At 41.2% G+C, this 24,136-nt stretch overlaps 1 protein-coding gene across 1 annotated transcript in view; it reads right to left on the bottom strand.

Moving 5' to 3' along the window:
- Positions 1–24,136, bottom strand: part of IQGAP2 (IQ motif containing GTPase activating protein 2) — a 264,022-nt gene that overhangs the window by 202,904 nt on the left and 36,982 nt on the right. Inside the window, exon 2 of the mRNA XM_006186715.3 lies at positions 17,224–17,323. Coding sequence (XP_006186777.2) covers positions 17,224–17,323 — 100 coding nt within the window. The remainder of the gene's footprint in view (positions 1–17,223; positions 17,324–24,136) is intronic.

The raw sequence follows: 24,136 nt of genomic DNA, 5'->3' as shown, positions 1-24,136 counted from the left end.
CACAGCTGTTCCTACTCCTGAAAATGTTTTTGGAATAAACAATGGCGTTTAAGACGTATTTTGTTCCACGTTTCAACGCCTTATAATTTACACCGACATAGTGCTTGACTCTCAGTCTGCTTTTCCCATCATAGCACTATGATGTAGATGTGAACGGTATTCCGGACCCATTTCACAAATAAGGAGGCTGAGACATTGACACTGTGCTTTACTTATAGTCACTCAGACGCTAAGAGAACCAGGACCAGGGGAAAGCAATCAACTCTAGTTCACACACCGTCTGAGAAGGACAAAGTCAGCAGGTCATCTCCACACGTGACCTTCAGTTGAAGCCAAATCATAACACCAAGCCTGCTAATTTTATTAAGATAATGCTGCTCTGATAACCAAGACTTTCTATTGCTTCTGCAGCTGTTCACAAGGAAACTTCCTGTAAAAGAAAAACTTAGAAAATGTTTGCCTGGATAGAAAGAGAGCATCCTTAACTAAAGTGAGGCAGCTAAGCATAAAGGCAAAACTTCTAAAAGAAAAAAAGGACCAGCAGGGTGATGGGGTTCAGGGCATGCTACCCCCAAATAAGGCCCCTTGGCATATTGAATATTTTAAGCTGAAGGAGTTTGAGAAAACAGCAGAAGCAAGAAGGTCACTCTGCCTTTCCCCCTATCCTTCTTCCCTGAAAGAGGACATAAAACTCCCATGTGACAGTTGCCCTCTCCATAGCCAGAGGAAAGGAACACCCTCCTCTCCAAAGACAAAAGGATGCCAAGAAGAATCTGAACACACAGGCCTTGCTAAGTTTTCCCCAGTTTACTGCACTTATACTTCTTAACCTATCATATTTCTACACAACTGCACACTCTTCAACAAACTTAGTGTAAAAATACACAAGAATAACTGTTTCTGTATGTCTTCAGTTCCTTAGGAAGGTTCTCGTATCATGGAAAACTTATATTAAATGTGTATGAGTTTCCCTCTGAAAATTAAAAACGAAAGAAAGAGAGAGAGCACCCTTCCTGGCCTGTTAACAGCAGACACTTTGTTTTTAGCCCCAGTTATCAAAATGTTGATATCAGACCGACTCCCTTCTTCCGCAAGTTTGTACCACCTCCACCTCCTCCATCACCACCCTTATAATATTAAGCACTGTGGACAGGTCTTAATTTAACTCTGGAGTCTAAAAATAGAGCAGCCAATTTTGTTACAGTCCATCATTAAGTCCTTTATTAAATAAGAGACAAGGACTAAAGAACCATGAATTTGCTGCCCACAGAGAGGCTTGTTGACCAGTAACTGACTTTCTTATCATGACCTTACCAGAGTCCATACTTAGATTCCTATAAGTATCTTGGGAGTTCATTTCTGTTCTAAATGTGAATATGGGAAGGAAATCAAGGGAGAAGAAAATTAAGTTCACTTCTTAGTGAATTCTCAACTTCTACCCTCTTAAAGCTTCCCGTGTACACCAAACACATCTCTGCATCCTGGCTCGTCTTCACTTGGCAGAGTCAGCAGTTCCTTCCGAGGCTCCCCCGTAGACTAAAGCATCAAGTGAACAGAGCCGGTCCTGTTCAATATGCTAGCCCCCAGTCCATGAGTCTACTGAACACGTGAGGTTTAGCTAGTCTGAACTGAGATGTGGAGAAATAAGACAGTTATCTATCTCATGAATAGTTTGTACACTGATTATGTCCTGAAAAGATATTTTGGATACACTGGCTTAAATAAGTACCTTAAAGTAACTTTCACCCGTTTCATGTGGCAACTAGAAACCCTGTCACTCCTGCCCCCCGACTGAGCCTGACCATGGCACCTTTGTTCTGTCTAAATCCAGCCTGGGGGGCACATCAGGAACATGAAGGTAACACTCCTTATTTCATCTATCAGTTTCTCAAAACCGACACACCCAGGTCTACACCACATAAATGAATTTATTTTATTGTCCGACTTAGCCGCTGGACTTCTGAGCATCCCCGTTTACCATTTATGTTTGCCAAACCTTTGCTAATTCATCCTCGAATCTGCCTTGTTGGTGTGTTTTAGACTGTAGGTACTTCTGATCCACAGAAAGCCAATTTCAATCTATTTGTGCAGAATGCATTGTCAGGAGTGGGGGCTCCATCTGCAAAGAGGTCCTTTAAAACTCCTGTTCCATTATGTCACAGACACAGCAGCAGCTAGACAAACTACCCCGTGGAAACAGAAGGATGCCAGTCCTGCAGAATCCATGGGTAACAGAGCATCTATTGAATATGAGTGCCACAGTTTGGGGACCACCATTCCCATAATAAATTGCCCAAGCACAGTCAGCTGGTCTCCATTCCCCCAAAGGAACCCATACAATTCTGAAGTGAAAAATCTTCAATTATCAGCAAGAGCTACTTAATGGAGAGAATCGGCACCCCTCACAAGGCTCCTCTAGGCCAAACCACACTGGACAAGAAAGCTAAGGCAGGACTCCTGAGATCACCACATCACTCACGCAGGTATCTGGGGTCATGATATAAAACAGTATTACTCTGGGTGACAAGATTTTAAAGTCATTTCTTTAAAGTGTGTGTCACAAGCCATGAATTATTAATAAATTAGTAACAGGAGATCTCTAATAGGCCCCTATCAGAGTTAAATAAATCTCAACTTCTTACTGTCGTGGTTCTGGTCTCCGAATAACTCCAACAGCAACACTGACCCATAAGCTCTCTTCCAGCTCAGTCATCTGTCTCACTCAGTCCTACTAAGCAGTCCTCATACACACCCCCAAATCTACTAACTTCTTATGGAACTCTTGACCTGTTATAAAAATATAATTCTCCTATATTCTCAGTTTTTTGTGTACACTTGCACCACCAGTTGTCTTTATGACACTCTGGCTTTTCCTTCATAATATCACTCCCATAAACCAGGGATGGTGGGTGGTTCCCCAAATTTCCTTAACTCGTAGGACTGAAGAAGGGAGGGTCATTCATCACTAGTCAAACTTTCTTCCAGGCCATGTCCTATCACCTCCATTCCAAGACCTCTCCCTCCACCTCCCTCCTGTCTCATTCCCCAGCCTCCTGCCACTCTTCTCCTGACCTCCAGGACTTTCCTTTTTGCTATAATATAATCACTGGGGACCTCCCACACTCGCCTCTGCTGGGAGGCTTCAAGAAGGTGGATGGTCTTGGAAACACCCCAAGGCACAGTTCAGAGACTTCCTCCTCTACCTAAAGATTTCACCTCCATTCTACTTAAACCGCACACAAGCTCTGCCACACCTTGGACCTTATCACTACCCAGAAAGACTCCACCTTTAAGATCGAGGCTTCCAAATCTCTAATTGTAGCTTTCTGTTTACTTGCTTCTCCACTTCCTTATTCTTTTAGGTCCTGCCCTTCGTTCTCATCATAGGTGGTTCCTATGGCCCTGCATCCTGGCTTCATGAGCCTCCTTGTGGGCCTCAAGGCCACCCAGTGTCTGCAATGCTCACATTAACACCCTGGGGTCCCTGTCTCTGGGACTTTCTCAGAGCCAACGTGCCTAGTTACCCTGTTCATTTTCTCTCATCTCGGAAAAATGGATAGGAACATGCTGATGGGCCCCATGAGGAAAACTGAGAACTCCAGTTGTCTCTTCAAAACTGCCCCAAACTTCACAGTCAGGCGGTTCTTCTAACCCGTCCTGGCTCCTGCCCCATCAGTTTCTCTACAGCAGCTCTTTTCATTTCTCCATTTCCCCACCTTCTCACTAAAGCAGATGACGACCCTCAATACCCTTCCTCTCCCCATCTTGTCACAGAGGAAGCGGTGTCTGTGTTCTTTTCCTCTTTTCCTCTGAGCTGGGGTAGGAAAGCGGGAGCTGCTAAGACAGCATCAGTCAGAGACGCCGGTCTCTTCTTCCCGGAGAGCACAACCCACACACCACCGTGTGCAGAAACCTTTACCTGAGGGATCTGCTAACATGCAGACTCCAGGGCCCCACTTCCTAGAGATGGATTTGCAGGGTCCAGGGTGACCCCAGAGCCTGCATGTACACAAGGACCTCTGTAACCCTAATGCAGGTGGTAAATGAATTTGAGAATCACTGTTCAACGTCACTCTCACTCAGGTGATGGAGCTGCCTCAACTTCTGCCCCCCGTGAAAGACAAGAGGCAGAACAGCCGTGTACTACAAATTATTTGAAGAAAAAAATCAACGAATATTTAAGCCAAGCAAGACTGAACGAGGGGAATATGAAAATGACAAGAACTGTGAAATCCTGAATTCTCATTCTAGCACCTAAAATGGGTTCAAATTTCTCAGAGAAAGGTAAAGATATATGACAAAAATGTACAAATGGCTAACTTCTCTACACTAAGAATTCAGTATTTCACTAAGAGCAAAGTTAAGCTAAATGTACTAAAGAACATAAGTTTAATATTCATTTTTATTTTTGTATATTTCACCACTGAGCTTTCTACCAAAACTTTTTTTTTTTTAAATCAACATGACAGAGGATCATGAGATGAAAGAACAGTTGTCAACAGTCAGGAGATCTTTGTCCTAATCCCAAACCTACAACCACTGCCACCATCGATTAGTTGACGAACTTCTCTATGCCTCAGTGTCCCCAGATAAGAAATGGGGATTTGCACTCTTAGAGGAAAACAAAAATGTCAGACCAAAAAAAAAAAAAAAAAAAAGCAATGGAAGACCATTCCACAAATGGAAGACAGATACAATTCATTCTGTAACAAGCTTCTACCAGTATTTCCCCCCTACCAGCCTTCCTTGGAGTCCCTCTACACCTTGAATAATGACACTGTTTTATGACTTCCAAGCATCACAGTATGAGGCAGCATCTGGTGGGGATGTTCACAGAGGAAGGAAGAGACCTCAGCGGTATTTGCTATTCATACCTTTTGATGTTTCAACAAAAAAGCAAAGCGTTCTTTCAAACCAGTCATAATAGTGGCAGAACCAAAAAGACAATCGGTGAATTCAGTGAAGAATCCAGACCTAATAAAGAAGAAAGATGCTCCAAAACGATCTTGGGTGAGAAGAGAATAAAGTCTACATCACTGACAAGTGCAAATTCCTACTGCAGCTTTAAGAAGAGTGATAGAAAAGAGACAGACAGAAAACAGGGAAGAAGGGAGGGAGAACACAAGGTAAATTCTTCCCAGAACAAACTACTACTAGTAGTTGTAGGCAAAAACAAGCAAGTGACAGACAAGAGAAAAAGAGAAAGAAACAGAAAAATAAAAAAAAAAAAAGACAATGGATGGCAATATTGTGCTAATTCCACCAAAACTCAAGTGGTGAGAACTGATCAAGGGCCAGAACAAAGCCAGTCCACAAAGAACCTAAAAACCAAGACCACCAAAACCAAAGTTTTGAACTTTATTGAAGACATGATCAAAATATGTTAAGAAATAAAGAAGTGAGACAGTGTTAGTTTTCCGCACACAGGTGTGGAAGTCAGACAGACCTGAGCTGGAATACAGTTTATATCTCTTGTGGACTGTGACCCTAGACAAATTACCTAAGTTTTTCCAGGACTCAGTTTCTCCATCTATTAAATGGGGATAACTCCTTATAAGTTGAGTCCTTCAGGCACCAGAGCCAGTGAGCAGACACTCAATGTGATAAGATAACCCCTGTAGTAAAGTGTGTTTGAGACCATGAAAAATCCCCAACACCTCCCAGCTCTCTCCAACTTCAAACAGCCTGAGAAAAACAAATGTGAATTCTGAGACCAAATGTCAGTTGCTCAGCTTCTCTTCGGCTGGTGAACATGAATATTGATTATTTGTACTCACTTGAGAACTGATGCTTTCATCTGTCAGATCACACCTGACTGGCTGGCCCCTGTCCAACATAAACCCAAGGCTAGAACACAAAGTATATGAAATTAAAAACAAAACAGGCTCCCAACTGTGTGTCCCCACCCCAGGGGGCTGACAGGGGCCACACCAAGCGTCCTGCTGAGTGCTATCAGATAAGCCAAGCCTAGATCTGCCCCAAAGCATTAGACCTCCCAGCATCCTCTATTCCCTAAATCCAGTCCCACGTTGAACCCTGCGGCTTCTCCCTTTACAACCTTAATGTCTGTCCCTTCCACTCCAGCTCCACAATCCCTGGCCACCACCAAGCTGAACCTCAGCCCCTGAGGCTCCAGCCGAAAGCACCACACCCTGTTAGGCAGGGCTGGCTGGTGCCTCTTATTCCAAGGAGACATCCTAGGAGTACCCCCTTGCCCAGGCGACCCCTGCTGACCCCCTCTTCTGGCAGGTTACTCCCTCTCCCTACAGTCAGGATGTGCCTTGGGGTGATGAGTCCCAGCCTCCTGTCAAAAAGGTCCTGAGCCCCTTGCACGTGACCCCCGAGGTCAGCTGGTTAGAAAGCAGCCCCAATCAGGCCAGTCCCCAGAGGCAGGCCCTCCCTCTCAGGAGCCAGACCCTGAGAAGGGCCCCTGTTCTCAACTCAGCTGCGCCCCCCGCCCCACCAGCCCACCAGGGGCTGCACCAGGCAATCCTGCACTTCACCTTGTCCCCCTGGGCAGCAAGAGGTGAGGGCCGACCCAGGGAGAGAACAAGGGGGAAGGAGGAAATGAAGAATTACCATAGAAACACGAAAGTTGTTTATGGCTTGAAAATGCAATTAAGAATTCCTTAAAATTTCATTAACATTTTATAACGAGCAACAACATGTCTCTTAATAAGTTGATTACCAAGAAAGATGTTTCCCTCTCAAGTCCAAGTTTCTATGAGCTTTGTTTTTGAACACAGCCAGGGAGCATCCTTCGGAATCAAGACAGTGAAGTCCAAATGTGTAGAGGAAATCCAGTGGATTCTCCAAAGCATTCCTGGGTCAAAAGTTTCCTTTTCCTTGAGTACGGAATCCCAAGTAGTTAGCGTTAAGCAATCCCACACTCGTGGCTCTCCCTTGCTTAAACCTTTGAAGCATTTCTCCTTTCAAACCTGATTCTCTAACTCACTACTAGGTAAGGCCAGAGCTTAAGACTTGATCTAATCAATGAGGCGTCCTTTTGGTGCCTGAGTTGTAAGCACTGACACAAAAGGAATCACACCCGTGTTTTGCTTCCTTCCCGGGGCACATACAAAACTGTCCCAGACTCGCTAATACAAAGAACAGCTTGGCTCACGTCGAGGATGCTTTGAAGATAGTATTTCTAAACAAGCCCATCACCAAAGGAAGGCTTTTCCGCTTTGTTTATTTTCAGAGGTGAGACCGAAGAAGCAAGCACAGCAAACGATTTGTATGCATTTTAAAAAAGGAATATTCTATTTCAGGAACTTTCCTTGGGAAACACAATAGCAGCCCCATTCATAACTACTTGCTTAACTGCGATTTGCAAACTCCCTGTCCATTTCTTACCAAGATTCCCTCTCCCATTCCCTGACCTTCCTAACAGCTCCAGTTGGGTTTCCTTCCTCAATCCATCCTCAGTTCCCAAAGAGAACCTACCACTTTCAATTTTGCATAGTTGTCCTAAAAAACTAAAGAACTGAAATTCTTAAAATAGGTTTATTTTCATCATTCAAATATATTTTGCAGAGATTAATATGAAATCTACTCAGCAGTATTAATTCTTTTGGAAAAGTAACTCCTGCAATTTAAACAGTGTGATATCTGGCATCAGAGAAAAACTTCCAAAAAATTTTTAAGACTTTTTTTTGGGTGAGTGGGGCAATTAGGTTTATTTTTTTTTAATGGAGGTACTGGGGATCGAACCCAGGAACTCTCGCATGCTAAGCACTTGCTATCGCTGAGCTATATCCTTCCCCAGAGAAAACCTTTCAAAGCCTGTATGAGTAGCAGTCTCACCTGCACAACCCCATTTCAGCAAAACTTGCACAGCAAAGAAGCCATCAAGTTAGCTGTCAGGGCCTACCTGAAAAGAGAACTTAGAAGTCCATTTAGAATTATTTAATATGGTAGAGAAATGAAAGGCTTAAAATAGTTTAAAATAGCTCACAATTCAAAAGCATCAAGGCATAAATAACTTTGGTTATCATCAGCATTTAGACCAAGACATCACTTAATTCCTGATGTGGTTTCCAACAGTTATAAAGTCTGTTTTTCCCCCTCAAAGTACCCTTTCTAGGGTCAATTTCAAAAGGATGCATACACATCCTGCAGAAGTCAGCTCCTCAGATGGCCCCCGTGATCCTCACCTTCCTGAATTCATCTCTTTGTGTAATCTTCTTCCCCTGAGCACAGGACAGACTTAGTAACTTGATTCTAATGAATAAAATACAGTCAGCTAGGGGATGTCACTCCTGAGAACAGGTTACAAAAAGGCTGGTTTCCTTTCCTACTTGGAAGTAATGTGCTCTGGGGCTTGTTCACACACTCTGATGGAAGCCAGCGCCATGCTGTGAGCTGCCCCGCGGAGGCCCATCTGTCAAGGGAAGACTGGCCAACAGCAGTGGAGAACTGAGGTCTGCAGTCCCAAGGTCTGTCAAGAACTGAATCCCGCCAACATCACTGAGTGGGTCTGCAAGCGGATCTGCCCTGAATCTTGAGATGACTGCAGCTTTGTGAGTGACCGAGAGCCAAGGGACCCAGGAAGCTCTATACCCATTTCTGACCCTCAAAAATTGTGACGTAAATATCTGTTGTTTTAAGCCACTAACTTTGAGAGTCATTTGTTACACAGTCATGAATAACTAATAAAAATGCCAAACAGCCTCTGCCTCCAGACACAATTATAATTAGCTCTCCATGACATCATCTAAACCCTTTAACCCATTTAGAGAAACACCCCCTCAGGTGAAGAGCTACTTTGTAAAGCAATTATCTATCTTTTTTAGCACTAAAAATAAGTGTTTTTCATTTTCCCTTCATTGCCATTAATATTAGTATTTTGAGAATTAATTATGGAGTCTATATGTGCAGACTTCCTAATTTTATAAACCATAAGCAATAATTTCAGCCTTAAGTCATCTTAATACTCAAGCGACCACTTCCTCTCTTCATTCACTCATACATTGAAATATACCCTAAGCCCTTTCCTGGCTATCTTCTAGTTTACTGTGGTGTCATTAAGTTGTCTGGAATTGCTAGTTTCATAACTCATTGCGTCATGACGAACCTTACCATCTAATTGTAATAGAGAATTTTCCATTGAGACAAATATCAAATTTTATCTTGAGGTTGGCAGAGTAGCCAAATCGTCTAGAATCCTGTCTACCATGAATCTAATTTATATCCTACTTTTTAACTCCAGGAGAACCAAAACATACAGGAAATAGAATGCAATCAATCCCTATTAGCAAGGAACAATAATAATTCAATGCTGGGCATTAAGTAATTCATTCAAATATGGGGGAGATATGATGTCACTGATACCTTATAATAGGGGGATCTGACTTAGATGGAGATGTCAGAGAAGGACTCTCTGAAAAAGTGAGCTGTGATCTGAAGACAGAGCAGAGCCTCACTCCATAAAGAACAGGAAAAGGGAAGAGCACTTGCAAACATCCCATGTAGGAGGGAACTTGGAAATGAAAAGGAGTCAATGTGGCTGAAAAATAGGGCAAAAGGGAACAGGACACACAATGAGACCACTGAGGCTGTAAGGACCGGACTGTGCAGAACCTATGAGTCCCTAAAGGAGTTTGCTTTTTAACTTAGAGCATTGAGAAACCACCGGTGGGTTTTAAACATCATTGGCCACACCAGATCAGAATTTTGAAAAGATTCATCTCTGTTGAAGGACTGAAAGGGACCAGAGGAGTGCGGAAACCAATTAGAGACCACTAGGGTAATCTAGCAAGTGACATTGGAAGCCTGCAGTAGGTTGAGGGTGGGACAGAGAGGTGAACACAGCAGAGAGATTTAGGAGGATAGTAGGTTAGACACAGGAAGATACTCAGGCACACACATACAGAGACATTAATACAGCAAATGTAAGTGAAGAAAAGGATTTTAAACCCAAGAGTAAAAAGTTTTAACTACATAGTAGTGAGCGTTTTGAGCACAGAATTATTAGTTGCTTGAGCTCCATCTCCCAAAGTGGCCCTGTTGTGCCTGTCTGCACACTGTGGATGCTCAAAACAAAACCTGTAAAATGAATGGTGTTTATACATCTCATATATGTTTAGATTATCTTCTATATGCACTTTTCCTGCTAAATATCATTTAATCGTATTTAACAGCTTTCCTGGGAGCCTCTCTAAGCCAGGCCCAGCAAAGGAACTTTTCTTTACTAACATCTTTAATGAGATATAATTTATATACCACACAATTGGCCCTTTTAAAGTGTACAATTCAGTGGTTTTCAGTACACTCAGAGAGTTGTGCAACCATCACCACAATCAAGTTTAGAAGATTTTTGTCCCTGCAAAAAGAAACTAATATCCATTAGCATCACTCGCCGCCTCCCTTCCCACCAGCCCTAGGCAACCACGGATCTACTGTCTGTCTCTCTGGATTTGCCTATTCCGGTCCTTTCATATAATGTAATCACAACAAAACATATGGCCTTTTGTGTCTAGCTTCTTTCACTCAGCAGATATTCAAGGTCCATCCATGCTATAAGTACGTATCAGTACTTCATTGTTTTCTTAAGATTTTTTTTTTTTTGACGGTAGTTTTAAGTTCACAGCAAAATTGATGGGAAGATACAAAGATTTCCCATATATCCCCTGCCCTCACACATCCCCCACCAGCATGGAGCATTTATTTTAATTGATGAATCTACATTAACACATCATAGTCACCCAAAGTCCACAGTCACAGCACAGTTCACTCTTGCTTCTACACATTCTGTGGGTTTGGATAAATGTATAAAGACATGCATCTATCACTGTGGTAGCTTAAAGAGTATTTTTACTGCCCTAAAAAATCCTCCATGCCTCTCCAGTCATTCTTCTCCCCTCAACCACTGATATTTGTACTGTCTCCATAGTTCTGCCTCCTCCAGAATATCATATACTTGGAACCATATAATACGTAGCCTTTTCAGATAAGCTTTTTTCCACATCCTATATGCATTTAAGATTCCTCCATATCTTTTCATGGCTAGATAGTTTATATCTTTTTAGTGCTGACTAATATGCCATTGTCTGGATGCACCAAAGTTCATTTATCTATTCACCTACTAAAGGACATCTTGGTTGCTTCCAAGTTTGGGCTATTATGAAAAATGCTTCTTTCTATAAACATCCATGTATAGCTTTTTGTGTGGACAGAGCCTTCACTCCATTGGGTAACATAGAAACAGCACAATTGCTAGATCATATGGAAAGAATATTTTTAGTTTTGTAAGAAACTGTCACACTGTCTTCTGAAGTGACTGTATCATTTTGCATTTCCACAAGCAACAAATGAGAGTTCCTGTTGCTCCACATCCTTGCCAACATTTGGCGTTGGGAGTGTTCAGATTTTGGCCTTTCTGATAGGTGTGTAGTGGTGTCTTGCTACTGTTTTAGTTTGCATTTCCCTGATGACATATAATATGGAGCATTCTTTCCTATGCTTGTTTGCCATCTGTATATCTTCTTTGGTGAGGTTCTGTTAAGATTTTTGGTCCATTTATTAATTGGGTTATTTTCTTTTTGTTGGGTTTTAAGAGCTCTTTATGTATCTTGGATAACATTCCCTTATCAGTGTGCCTTGGCAAATATTTTCTCCCAGTCTGTGCCTTGTCTTCTCATTCTCTTGACATTGTCTTTCACAGAGTAGAAATTTTAAAGTGTAATGAAGTCCAGCTCACTGATTCTTTCTTTCATGGATCATGACATTGGTGCTGCATCTTAAAAGCCATTGCCATACTCAAGTTCATCTAGGTTTTCTCCTTTTTCATCCTCTAGAGTGTTACAGTCTTGCATTTCAGACATAGATTTAATCCATGGGAGTCAATTTTTGTGAAAGGTGTAAGGTCAGTGTCCAGATTCACTTTCTGCATGTGGATGTGCAGGGGCTCCAGCAGCATTTGTTAAAAAGACCATCTTTGCTCCATTGCATTGCTTTGCTCCTTTGTCAAAGATCAACTGACTATACTTAGAGGGGCCTATTTCAGGGCTCTCTATTCTGTTCCATTGATCTATTTATCCTTTTTTTTTTTTAACCAGTACCACACTGTCTTGATTACTATACTTTTATTAAGTTTGAAGTTGGGTAGTGTCATTCCTCCATCTTTATTCTCCTTCAATATTGTGTTGGCTACTCTAGGTTTTTCACTTCTCCATATTAACTTTTTTTTTTTAAACTGACTCTTAACAAGTCTTTTTTTTTTAATTTTTAATTTTATTTATTTTTGGAGAGATCATTAGGTCTATTTACTTATTTATTATTAGTTTTTTTGTTTTTTTTTAATGGAGGTACTGGGGATTGAACCCAGGATCTAGTGCATGCTAAGCATGTGCTCTACCACTGAGCTACACCCTCCCCCTTCCATATTAACTTTTGAATCACATTGTTGATATCCACAAAATAACTTTCTGGGATTTGGATTTGGATTGCATTGAATCTATAGATCAAGTTGGGAAGAACAATCTTGACAATACTGTCTTCCTAGCCATCAATATGGTATATCTCTGTTTATTTAGTCTTCTTTAATTTCATTCAACAAAATTTTATAGTTATCCTCATATAGACCTTGTATATATTTTATTAAATTTATACCTAAGTATGTCATTTTGGAGGCTACTAATGTAAATGATGTTGTGTTTTAATTTTAAATGTCACTTGTCCATTGCCAGTTTATAGGAAAGCAACTGACTTGTATGTGAACCTTGTATCTTGGAAGCTTGCTGTAACTGCTTATTAGGTCCAGGCTTTTTTCTTCTTCTTCTTTTTTTAATTCTTTCAGGTTTTCTACATTGTCAATCAAGTCATCTGCAAACAAAGATAGTTTTTATCTCTATTTCCAATCTGTATGCCTTTTATTTCCTTTTCTTGTTTTAGTGCATTAGCTAGAACTTCCACCACAACATTGAAAAGGAGTGGTGAGGGGAACTATCTTTGCCTTGTACCTGATTTTAGTGGGAAAGCTTCAAGTTTACCACTAAGTATGAGGTCAGCTATATGGTTTTTGTAAACAGTCTTTCTCAAGTTGAAGATGTTCCCCTACATTCCTAGTTTCCTAAGAATTTTTAACATGTTGGATTTTGTCAAATGTCTTTTTTGCATCTGTTGATATAATCATATGGTCTTTCTTATTTAGACTGTTGATATGATGATTTTCAAATGTTGTGCCAGCTTTGCATATATGGGGTAAACCCCACTTGGTTGTGATTATAAACTTCTTTTTACACATTGTCGAGTCGGATTTGCTAATATTTTTTACAGCTGAATAATGTGTATTTCTTTATATGGGAATATTACACACTGTTTATCCATTCATCAGTTGATGGACATTTGAGTTGTTCCCATTTTTTGCTCTAATGAATAATGCTTTAGTACACAAAACCTGTGTGCAGGTTTTTGTGTAGTCATAAGTTTCAATTTTCCTGGGGATATACCTAGAGGTGGGACTACTGGATCATATGGTAACTCTGTATTTAACTTTCTGAGGAGTTTCCAGACTATGCTACAAAGTAGCTTCACCATTTTATAATCCAAACAGCAATGTATAAGGATTCCAGTTTCTCTACATCCTTGCAAACACTTGTTATTATCAGTCTTTTTGATTATAGCTATCCTAGTATGAAATGGTATCTCATTTTGGTTTTAATTTGCATTTCCCTAATGACTGACATTAAGCATCCTGCCCTGTTCTTATGGTCCATTTGTATAACTAATTTGGAAAAATGTCTATTCAGAAACTTTGTCCATTTTTTAATCAAAGTTTTTAAAAGTTTAAATTATTTACTTTTTATGCTGAGTTGTAAGAGTTTTTTATATATTCTGGATACAAGTCTCTTATCAAATATATGATTTGCAAATATTTTCTCCAATTCCGTGGGTTGTCTTTTCAATTTCTTGATGGTATCCCCTTGAATCAAAAACGGTTTAATTTGTATGATGTCTAATTTATCTGTTTTTCTTTTTTTGCTTTTGCTTTTTGTGTCTCAGAAACCATTGCCTAACCCAAGGTCACAAAGATATACTCCTGTATTTTCTTCTAAGAGATTTATAGTTGTGGTTCTCACATTTAGAGTAACAAACCATTTTAAGATTTTTAAAAATACGGTGTGAGGTAGGGATCCAAAGTCATTTTCATGCATGTGTATATCCAGTTGTCTCAGCAACACTTATTGAAAAGACTGGGTTTTTCCCCCATTGAATTGTCTTAATGGGATGATTTTTAGGTTAAATTAAGCTTGCATCCCAGGGATAAATCCCACTTGGTGGTATACAGTCCTTTTTATATGTTGCTGGACTCAGTTTGCTTGTGTTTCATTGAAGATTTTTGTATTTATATTCATAAGGGATTTTGGTCTATGGTTTTCTTAAGGTGTCTTTGTCTGGTTTTGGTATCAGAGCAATATTGGTCTCAAAAGAAAGAGTTAGGAAGTGTTCCCTCCTCTTATATTTTTTGGAAGAGTGAGAAGGGTTTCGAGTAACAATCTTTTTACTTGTGAGTCTATTCGGATTTTATTTCTTCCTGAGTCAGTCTTAGTAGTTTATGTCTTTCTAGGAAACTGTAGATTTCCTTTAGGTTATCTAATTTGCTGGTGTACAATTGTTCACAGCATTTCCTCAACATCTTTTAAATTTCTATAACATTGGTAGTGATATCCCCCTCTGAATAAAGGAACTTTTAAATGGTCTGAGACAAATGATCACAGCATTTTAAAATTAAGAAAACCAAAATTAAAGGTATGCTAGACTACAACAATTCTGAATTTTTTAAAATTCTGAGTTACAGGACATATAAGCTAGATATCCTTCCAATTCTCACCTCTGGAAGTAAAAAATTAGAGGCACAAAGACAGAACCCAAGATGTTTCTGGCTAAAATGCACTAAAATCAGTTCAACTGAAACAAACAAGAAATAGTTCCCAGCTAAACTTACACATTCTAAGTGTACCATTTAATAGAAACTCAATATTCTAGAGAAACTACACTCACATGAACACATGCACATGCATGCACTATAGGCAAACCCAATATGATGAATTCCTAAGGCATTAACACTGTAAAACAATCAGGCAATATACCCTCTCAAATCAGTAACTTTTTGAACAGAGACTGATTCACCCCTTCATTTATTTCTTGAGCTCGGGACCATCAGAATTCTGTATACTATGCTTTCTGAAATCACAGCACACATCTCTATTAACAGCCATAAATTTTTTACATACTCTATGACCAAAAATCAGCTTCCCTGAAAGTCACAAGAAATGTTCAGATCTTAATAAAAGTTTCATAAATACATATTATATCTAATCTCTTCTTGGAAAATAAATTTATGAAAACCATCTAAGAGAAAAAAAAACAACTGTCTATTTTGCAGTCTATTCTTTCAATGAAACTATTCCTGAGATTCCTAAGGAAGCTTTCTTCCAAGAGCATGGGTTAATTGTTATGCTGACTCTTTGTTTTTGTTTTTCCTTCAAAATTCTGTGACAAGTTTCTATTATTCCTTTTTAAATTTTTTTTTATTTGTATATACATATTTTATTAAAGTATAGTCAGTTTACAATGTTGTGTCATGTTGACTCTCTTAAAACAAAATTCAACTACAGAATTTTGACAACACCAAAGAAGATGACAAGCTCCCAAGCTATCTTGATACAACTTTCATCCATTCAGAAGAAACCTATGCTTAGGTTATCACCATACACTTGATCAGCATTATAGTCTACAGAACACTTGTACCTTTTTTATTGTAGTTGATTTAAAATTGTTTTTTAAAAAGCCATGAAGTAAGTAGGGCAGGTAGTGGTAACATCTTTCTCATCCCATTACAGAGGAGACAAAACTGCAGTTTTCCTACAGGTTAGATGACCTGTCCAAGGTCACAGAGCTCACAAGTGGTGGAGCTGAGATCAGGAAATTCACCCCAGTGACTCCCCATCTCACACCCTCTCCTCTGTGTGAAGCTGCTCCCCGCTTCTAAAAACCAGGAGGCAAAAAACTTAATACGTAAAGTCTGTGTCGGGAGGAAGTCTGCACTAACTTTGCTTAAACGTTTTCATTGGAAGCATGCTTGTTTTGGATGTCTATGAATCACTCCCCTTAACTAACTTTAGCAACAATTTGACTAAAAGCATGTTTTTAAACATCTTAGACCGATAGTCAATCTTCAGTGACCTGCCACCTATCGACTTCACAGCCATGTTAAATAACCTTTAAAACTTAGCCTTTAGAGCTTAGAGTTACAAGACACTGTTAAAATGTTAAACAACCCTGGAAAACCCTCTTTTAAGCAATTTTGAGGCCAAATTAGTGCATGTGTCACTGAATGTTCTAAAAAACACTGATTAAAACCCTCATTCTTCTAGCTCTGTAGGTCACTACCAGAAATCGGAGATAATTAACACCAATGACTATTAACTCAATGTTTGCTTTCTGTATAGATAAGAGAGCTAATGTACCTCTCCACGGAACAGTACTGTTGCTTGATCACAGCACAAAGCATTAAATCAGAATCTAACTCATGGCATAAGGGTGCTGAAGTACTAACCCGCCGAAGGGCAAAGTTCTGATTTCCCTGATACCGAAGAGGCCTAAGAGCAAATACTTTCTTTACCTTCACTTTCTCCTTGGAGAATGTAAACTTACTTGTAATATAAAAAACCTAAAAGGATCAATGTGATTTTAGAGACAAGTATCTGAAGTGGACACACACCCATGGGTTAAAAAAGAGATTGCTGTCATAAACCCACTCTCCAGCTTAGTGAACGATGGACGTCAGTCCAAAAAGCTATTTTTCTACTGAGCATTTAGGAATATATAATTGTATATTAACTTAAAATAATAGTAATAATTATAATCATTGGGGGAGGATTGGGAGAAAGATATGAGGAAGCTCAGGAGGAAAAGGAAGTTGTGTTTAAGTCGCTGCTGCTCCCCCACATCCAAGCCAGTGAGATGAGAAATTTTGAAATAATCTGCCGTTTGCCTCGAGATTTCCTGGGAGGCTGGGGGAAGAAAAAGGAACAGCTGCCTCCTTAGTGCTTTGACCTTGGCTGTGGTAGCAACGTTTTCTCAATTCTGCCATTTACAAAGTACAGGTGGTTCTTCTCCCTTACTCTCAACAAGACTGCACACGAGTTATTAACAATATAAAACCCCAAATCTCATCTCCAAGAGAAGGTACACAAATAGGCTAAGTCTGAGTCTTACCTTTTGGCCTCCTCCAGGTGGCACAAATATTCATAAGCAATATTCTGCCGCCTCCTCTCATCCATCTCCTCTGCAGAGAGTCTTTCATCGTCCACAATAGCTAGAAATAGAGGATAACATCACATCACTTATAAAGGCTGTGTCCATCAAATAGTGAGACAATCAGCTAGGAAAAACTCATAGACAGCTCAACACCAAGCACTGAGAGATCGGGGTGTTGAGACACCCAGCACAGGAAGAGATTTGCCTTTCTATTTGACAATGTTATACTATTTCTAGCAAAAAAAAAAAATGCAATATTGGAGTATACGATGACATTAAATAATAGGAGAATAGCAATCAGATTTAAACAAATTTGTAGGGGAGGTAACTAGATTCGTCTGTCTGTCTGTCTGTCTCTTTTAATGGAGGTACTGGGGGTTGAACTCACGACCTTGTGCATGTGAGCAGGCACTCTACCACTGAGCTGTACCCACTTCCCCTGCGATCAGATTTCATAGACATGATGCCATAGGATTTAGACAGACTCAAACTAATTAGAGCATAATCTATGGCAACAATTTTCCTCAACAAGCCTGCAGAACTGGTCCAATGGCTCTGCTTGGACCAGCCCAGAAATTCTGGGGTTGAACGAAGAATCTATAAGTACCCGTGCTTTCCCATTCCTCGAGGGAATGAAGGCGTCTCACCCAACCCAAATCCTATTTTACAGATGACAAAGTCACTAAAATTCATCCCTTGCTTATTTCCTGGCCTTTACAAGGCTAACTTTCCTGGTCCACAGGTATCCAAAAGAAAAAAGCCATGAAAACAGCTAGTGAGCAGAGTTTTCAAGCCCACACTTTTTACTCCAACACAAGCCTGATTTATAAACTGCCACACTTCAGCCCTGCCTTTCTGTAGAGAACGCGGGGCCTCCCCATTTCCTGACTGCACTTCCTCCGCCCGCGGCCTCAAGTACCCCACAGCAGCCAAGGATCACACCAGCCAACTCTTCGCTGTCTATTTACATGACAATACTCCTTGCTCATAAAAAGGACCCCTTTTCCCTCTACAGTCCTGAACTTTATTTCTGATGGTCATAAAACAAATTTGGTTTCTCATTTGGCAGACTACTCGTCTAATGAAGACAATGTGTGCGAACAGCAAGGCTCTGATCACATGAGGCAGGCATGTCAGTCCCCAGTCAGCGTTTCCTAAAGGAGAACCCTGGTCCCAAGCAGAAGAGATAAGGATGTGAAGGTCACCCCTCCATCCCTAAGAAAGGCCCATCTCATGCCTACTGGTGAGGCATCCAAAATATCAATTTGGCAGACAAAAGGAATTAAGATCTCAATCTAAACTCTTACTGGGCAAGGACCATGCTAAATGCTTCAGACCTAAAAATAAGACCAGGGGAGGGTATAGCTCAAGTGGTAGAGCGCATGCCTAGCACCCACAAGGTCATGGGTTCAGTCCCAGTACCTCTTCCAAAATCAAAAAAACCTAATTACCTCCCCCCACCAACCAACCGACCAACCAATCAAGCAATCAGTCAAAATAATACCAAACCCTCAAAGAACTCAAAAGAAAGGGAAAATTACATTTACATCAATATAAAAATGACAGTACCATAAGCATGGAAATACGTACCAGATGCTTATTTATTGAGCACTTATTTTTCTTCAAGGCCATAGGCAGCGTCTCCTATGCAGTGTTTCATTGAAGTCTCATGACTCTCTATGGCAGGGACACAGTCTATCCCACTTTACCTTTGAGCAAACGGGCTGAGAGGCCATTTGCCCAGGTGAAGAGCAGAAACCTCAGGGCTAGAAATATTTGGATGGGATGGAGGAAACAGGTCCAGAAGAACTTGGGGAAATGTCTTTGTTAATGGATGATGAAGAAAAAGAACCAGCAGCAGAGGCCGGAAGAGTGCTGGGACAGGCTGGTCTTCAACAAAAGGAGGGCCAAAGGAGCAGGAGTTCCCATACCCTGTCCTTTTCCGCATACCCCCATCCTACGACTCCCAAGTTTGCCTTGTGGCTTTATTCCTTAGAACAGAGAGATGGCATCCCAGACCACCAACAGGGGTCAACCAAGATTTGTATTTGTCAAAATCATCTTCTTTTTCTTAACAAGTTGAATCTGATCTCAACTTTAGAAGAGAGGACTCAGATTTAGGACAAGTACCAAAGCTGTCAAACAACTCTCCTCTACACGTCCACTCCAAGAGTCCAGGCCTTTGACATATCTCCCCTTGAATTCTTGCAACAGCCCTCAAACGGCCCCCTAGTCACCACTCCTCCTCCAGCCATTCTCCTCACTGTCACCAGAAGCATCTTCCTAACACAGAGTCCTGCTGACAGTAGTCTCTCCAAAGCTTTCATGGAGCCCCCATTTCCTACAGAACAAAGTTCTAAAATAGAACATACTCCCTCTCCTCCACTATCTGAAGCCTCCATTTCCCTGTGGCACCACATCCCAGGCTCACACCCCTCCCTTTCAAGTTTGAGTTCTTCTGTTCTCCACCATCTCTCTGCCTGGAAAGCCATTCTCCCAGCTGTGTGTGACATTTCTGCATCCCCTCAAGCAAAATTCTGTGGATCTCGAAGTCAGAATCCATCCCCTCCCCTCAGCACATTGGTCCACGTTTTAGCACATCACTCGTCATGGTGGCCCCCACTGTAACTGGGTCACATCTCCCTCTCCAAACTGGGGATTTTTTAGAGGAAACAAGTCTGTTGCTTAATCTTTATGTCTCCTTCACGTCTAGCGTGGTTCCCTGCACAGAGTGCACTCAAATATTTGCCAAACAATTACCTTTTAGTGAATCTTCACTAAGTGACCTAACAGTCATCCCACAGTGAATATACTTCATAGGTTATGATTTTCTCATCTTGGGTTTTCTTAGGACATACCTGGCATGCCCACATAGCATCGCCTAATCCTCCATCTCCACTGTTCCTAACAGTTAATCTCCAGGACACCCCATGACTACCAATTTCTCATTGGAATTTCAGTCTAAAGACAACCTCCCATTTTTATGGTATCTTCAGACATGTTAAAAGCCTGAAAGCAATACAAAACTCCCAGTGGAGTCCACTTGCTCATTCTACCCTCCCCAACTTGTCAGTGTGAATGTTGGGCTCACATTCAAAAGAAGGCATTCTCACTGCACCCTTCCCTCTTGGCTGCTGCTTCCTTCCAGCCTCAGCCAGCCCACCCAGGAAGAGGCAGACGTGCCAGCAGCACTGGTCCCCAGGCCTCTATAAGCCATGCAAGATTCTGGCAACCCAGAGCCACTGAGGAGTATCAAACTCTGACATCACCCTGTCCAAAGAGAAGATCTGATTTAACATTTGAATTAAAACACACACACACACCCCACAAAGCTTTAAATTGCAACTGTAACATATCGGCCATGGCTGATGGAATTCTGACCATCTTTGAGGCTCAACTCAAAAGCCACTTCCTTCACAAAGTCTCCCCTGATTCCTGTTTACAGTCCTTTCTCCTGGTGCTTCCTATACTGCTCAGTTTACTAGTAAATTCCTAGAAGACATATGTGTGTCCTCATGGTGTCCAGCAAGCTCCCCTGCACAGGCTGTATGCTCCATAAAAATATCTGATGAACCAATAATCTTTTATCAGGGTATGTTAATAAACAGGCTTTAAACTATCTATGTGGGGTAGTTTCATTTGCCTACTGACCCTGAGTAAAATAAGAGTGTAGTCACCGATGGAGCAAATACAGTACCATTCCATAGACTTCACTTGGCTAATGTTCAATTCATAGATTCTATGGACAAGGCATGAGTCAAAGCACCAGGGACAGGGCAGTGAGCAAAACAAAAACTTTCTGTCCTCATACACCTTCTTTTAATACATCTCTTCCTTCCCTCCTGACCACATACCTGGCCACTGCCCATCCAACCACACACACTTCAACCTCACCTTCCTTCCTTCCTGACCTATCGTCAAAGCATATGGCAAGATTACAAGGGAGATAATGTCTCCATCACCACAAAAGCAGATCCCTCTGGGCCAGAGGGGTGGCCTGCAAATATTTCTGCATTAGTCAACATTTACTAAGTAGCAACTTCTGATAAGAGCCACTGGCTTGGATGAGAATCCTGCCATTTAAAGAGCCATCATGCAGCAGAAAAAACAACTCGCTTAAGCCTGACTCTGCCCTCTATAAAGCACTTTTCCATGTTATTGTGTGGTTTTCATAATCTCCCCGAAAGACAGGCATTATCTCTGTCTTACAAACCAGGAGATGGAGTCATGCAAAGGAAAGGGACCACCTCTGGTTACTCGCTGGGTCAACAGCAGAGCCAAGGCTGAGTCTGAGGTCCCTCAGCACCTCAATCCCCACTCTTTGCCCAGAGCCACACTACTGCTACATCTGAGTGAGCCACGAAAGGCGCTCACCACCAGTAAACCCAACGGAAGATCGCTTAAGACTGCCTTTGGAATTGCTTTTATTTTAAAGCAGACTGATTAACTGAGACTTCTTCTAAAGTCCATCTTTACTTGCTGCCTTGAAACTTAAGAAATAGGAGAACATTGTGGGGAACAACTTCCTAAAGTCTGAGCAACGCACGAATTCCCTTTGTAATGTCAGCTGACGTTGGCTAAAGACGGTCAGGCAAGAACATTCTAGGGAAATCACAACACAGGGCTTATTCAGAGGTTTAAGCAACAGAATGAGTTGGTAGGAAAGGTTTTGAAATAGAATTATAAAATTAGAGACAGGAGGAACCTTAGGGAGTTCATTTCTCAAAGAACATCCAAGAAATCCACTGTAAAAATAGCCCGAGACCAACCTTGTACATTAAGGAGTTGGTATGGTCGCTTGGTCCCCTGGGCCACTCTACTTGCTCCCTTCACACACTCACACCAAGGCCACCATCTCCTTTGTATTAAAATATATCCATTCGTTCAACAAATATTAGAGGGGCTGCTTTGTGCCAGTCTCTCCTAGGGACTGGACACAAGTGACAAGTATGACACACAAAGTCCCACATGAAGTTTTCATTAAACTTAAACAATTAAAACTTTGGCATAATTACAGGATGCTTAGGTAAATGGGGATATCCTGGAAGGAGGGTGGGCAGGAATCACAAAACCAGGGTTGGGAATCTCCATTTTATAAAAATTAAAGGACAAGTGGATTAAGAATATGATAGGAGTCATCAGTTCATAGAAACATACCACAGCTGAGCATTTTATGTACACATTGTTATTCGGTGTGACTTAAAACTGCTGTAAGGAATCCTGAATATCCTCAGGTATGTCATTCAATTCAAACATGTACTGAACCATCCTGGGAGAGTTCAGACTGCCCTTTACCTGGGAGAGTACACCTCCCAGTACACCTGGGAGTCTGGCTATCTCCAGACTCTCAGAACATATAGGATGGCTAGCAGATATAGGATATCTGATATAGGATGTATACCCCAAGGAAGTGAATTGATTCTGAGACCCTAAAACTGGGGCAGGGTACAAGGGCGGGAATTAAAAATGAGAGAACCCCAAGTCCAAGATTTCCAGTAAGCTGATACTGAGTCAACTGACCCGTGATATATTTTGGCTTCATACCAGCTCCCTGAAGTATTTCACAGCTATTTAATCTTATGCTTTAAAAGGACCACATGATCAGACTTCCCTAAACTGAATTTTCTTTTGAAAAATAGGCAGACCTGGGGTTGAAGTTACTAGCAACCTGATACATATTCCCAGGCACCCAAAAGAATCTGAGTCAATAATAGATATGGCCACCCCATCTGTTAGAACACCGAAGGTTACATGAAGCCGTGACAATTATGAGACGCAGAGTGCAGGGGCTCACATCTCATCCATCTCCACATCCCTACCAAGTGCCAGGTGAACGGTAGGTGTGCAGTAAAGTCTGCTAACTGGTGTGCTCAGCCTTGCGCTTACTGAAGGGCAGAGATGCTATGTCCTCCACAAGTCTGGTCCTACCAGTCCAAGCCCTGATGGTAACAGCCACACTGTCCAGATCCCCAGGGAAGGTGAACTGTATTTGAAGCCTGCCCTCCACACCTTTCCTGGAACTTCTCCTCCATCATACATTTCTAAGAACTCTGTTAAAAATCAACACACAACTTTAGGGGATATTCAGGTTACACATGGCTGAAAAGGACTGTGGCCACCTCCTCTAATCAGACAAAGCCCTAAATCTTCAAGTTCAGCATTAGACGAATTTCCTAGGAAGGCAAAGAAGGGTAACCAACAAACTACACATTTCCTTACAAGAGTTAGAGTCTCTGGCTACTGATGTCATGTTTCCAGTAAGGCCCAGAACAGTTAGTTTCTTTGTTAGAATTACTCAGAAAAATGAGAAACATTTGAGGCTTTGGGAAAGTTGATCCCTTCCTGCAACTATGTTTTTAAATGTACATAGCTTTAAGATCGACATATGAAAAAGAGTTCTTTGATCCTACTTTGATACAAAAGGTCCCAAACTTTTTTTCCCCCAAGAATGTGATCAAACTTGAGCACCTAAGATGCCACCTGTTTCTAGCAAGCCTAGATCTCAAAACCCAGGACACCTTTTTAGAACAGGATCTCATTTCTAAAACTTGCACATGGGAGTAAAATTACTTTTGGTCCACTGTGCAAACTTGAACAAGATTGTTTTGTTTTTGTTTTTAAGTAATCTAGAAACTCAAAGCAGACCATGAAGATGTTAAGTTCCACATACAGAGGTGGACCAACCTGTAGTCTTGGAGGGGAGGGAAGGGCCTATCTAGGACTTTGCTCAAATTGGGAGAAGAATTAAAAGCAATGATTCTTAGATTTGGGATTTCTTAATTATAATTGCAAAAACATTTGGGGGGAAAAAACACCTCTTTTGCTACTAAGTAGGCACAGGGAAAATTCCATTTGTTCACTGCCTTCTCCT

Source organism: Camelus ferus, chromosome 3 (genome assembly GCF_009834535.1).
Source record: "Camelus ferus isolate YT-003-E chromosome 3, BCGSAC_Cfer_1.0, whole genome shotgun sequence".
In the NCBI taxonomy this organism is placed as follows: domain Eukaryota; kingdom Metazoa; phylum Chordata; class Mammalia; order Artiodactyla; family Camelidae; genus Camelus; species Camelus ferus.
The sequence above is the reverse complement of the archived record's forward strand: the minus strand, read 5'-3'. Positions and strand labels throughout refer to the sequence as shown.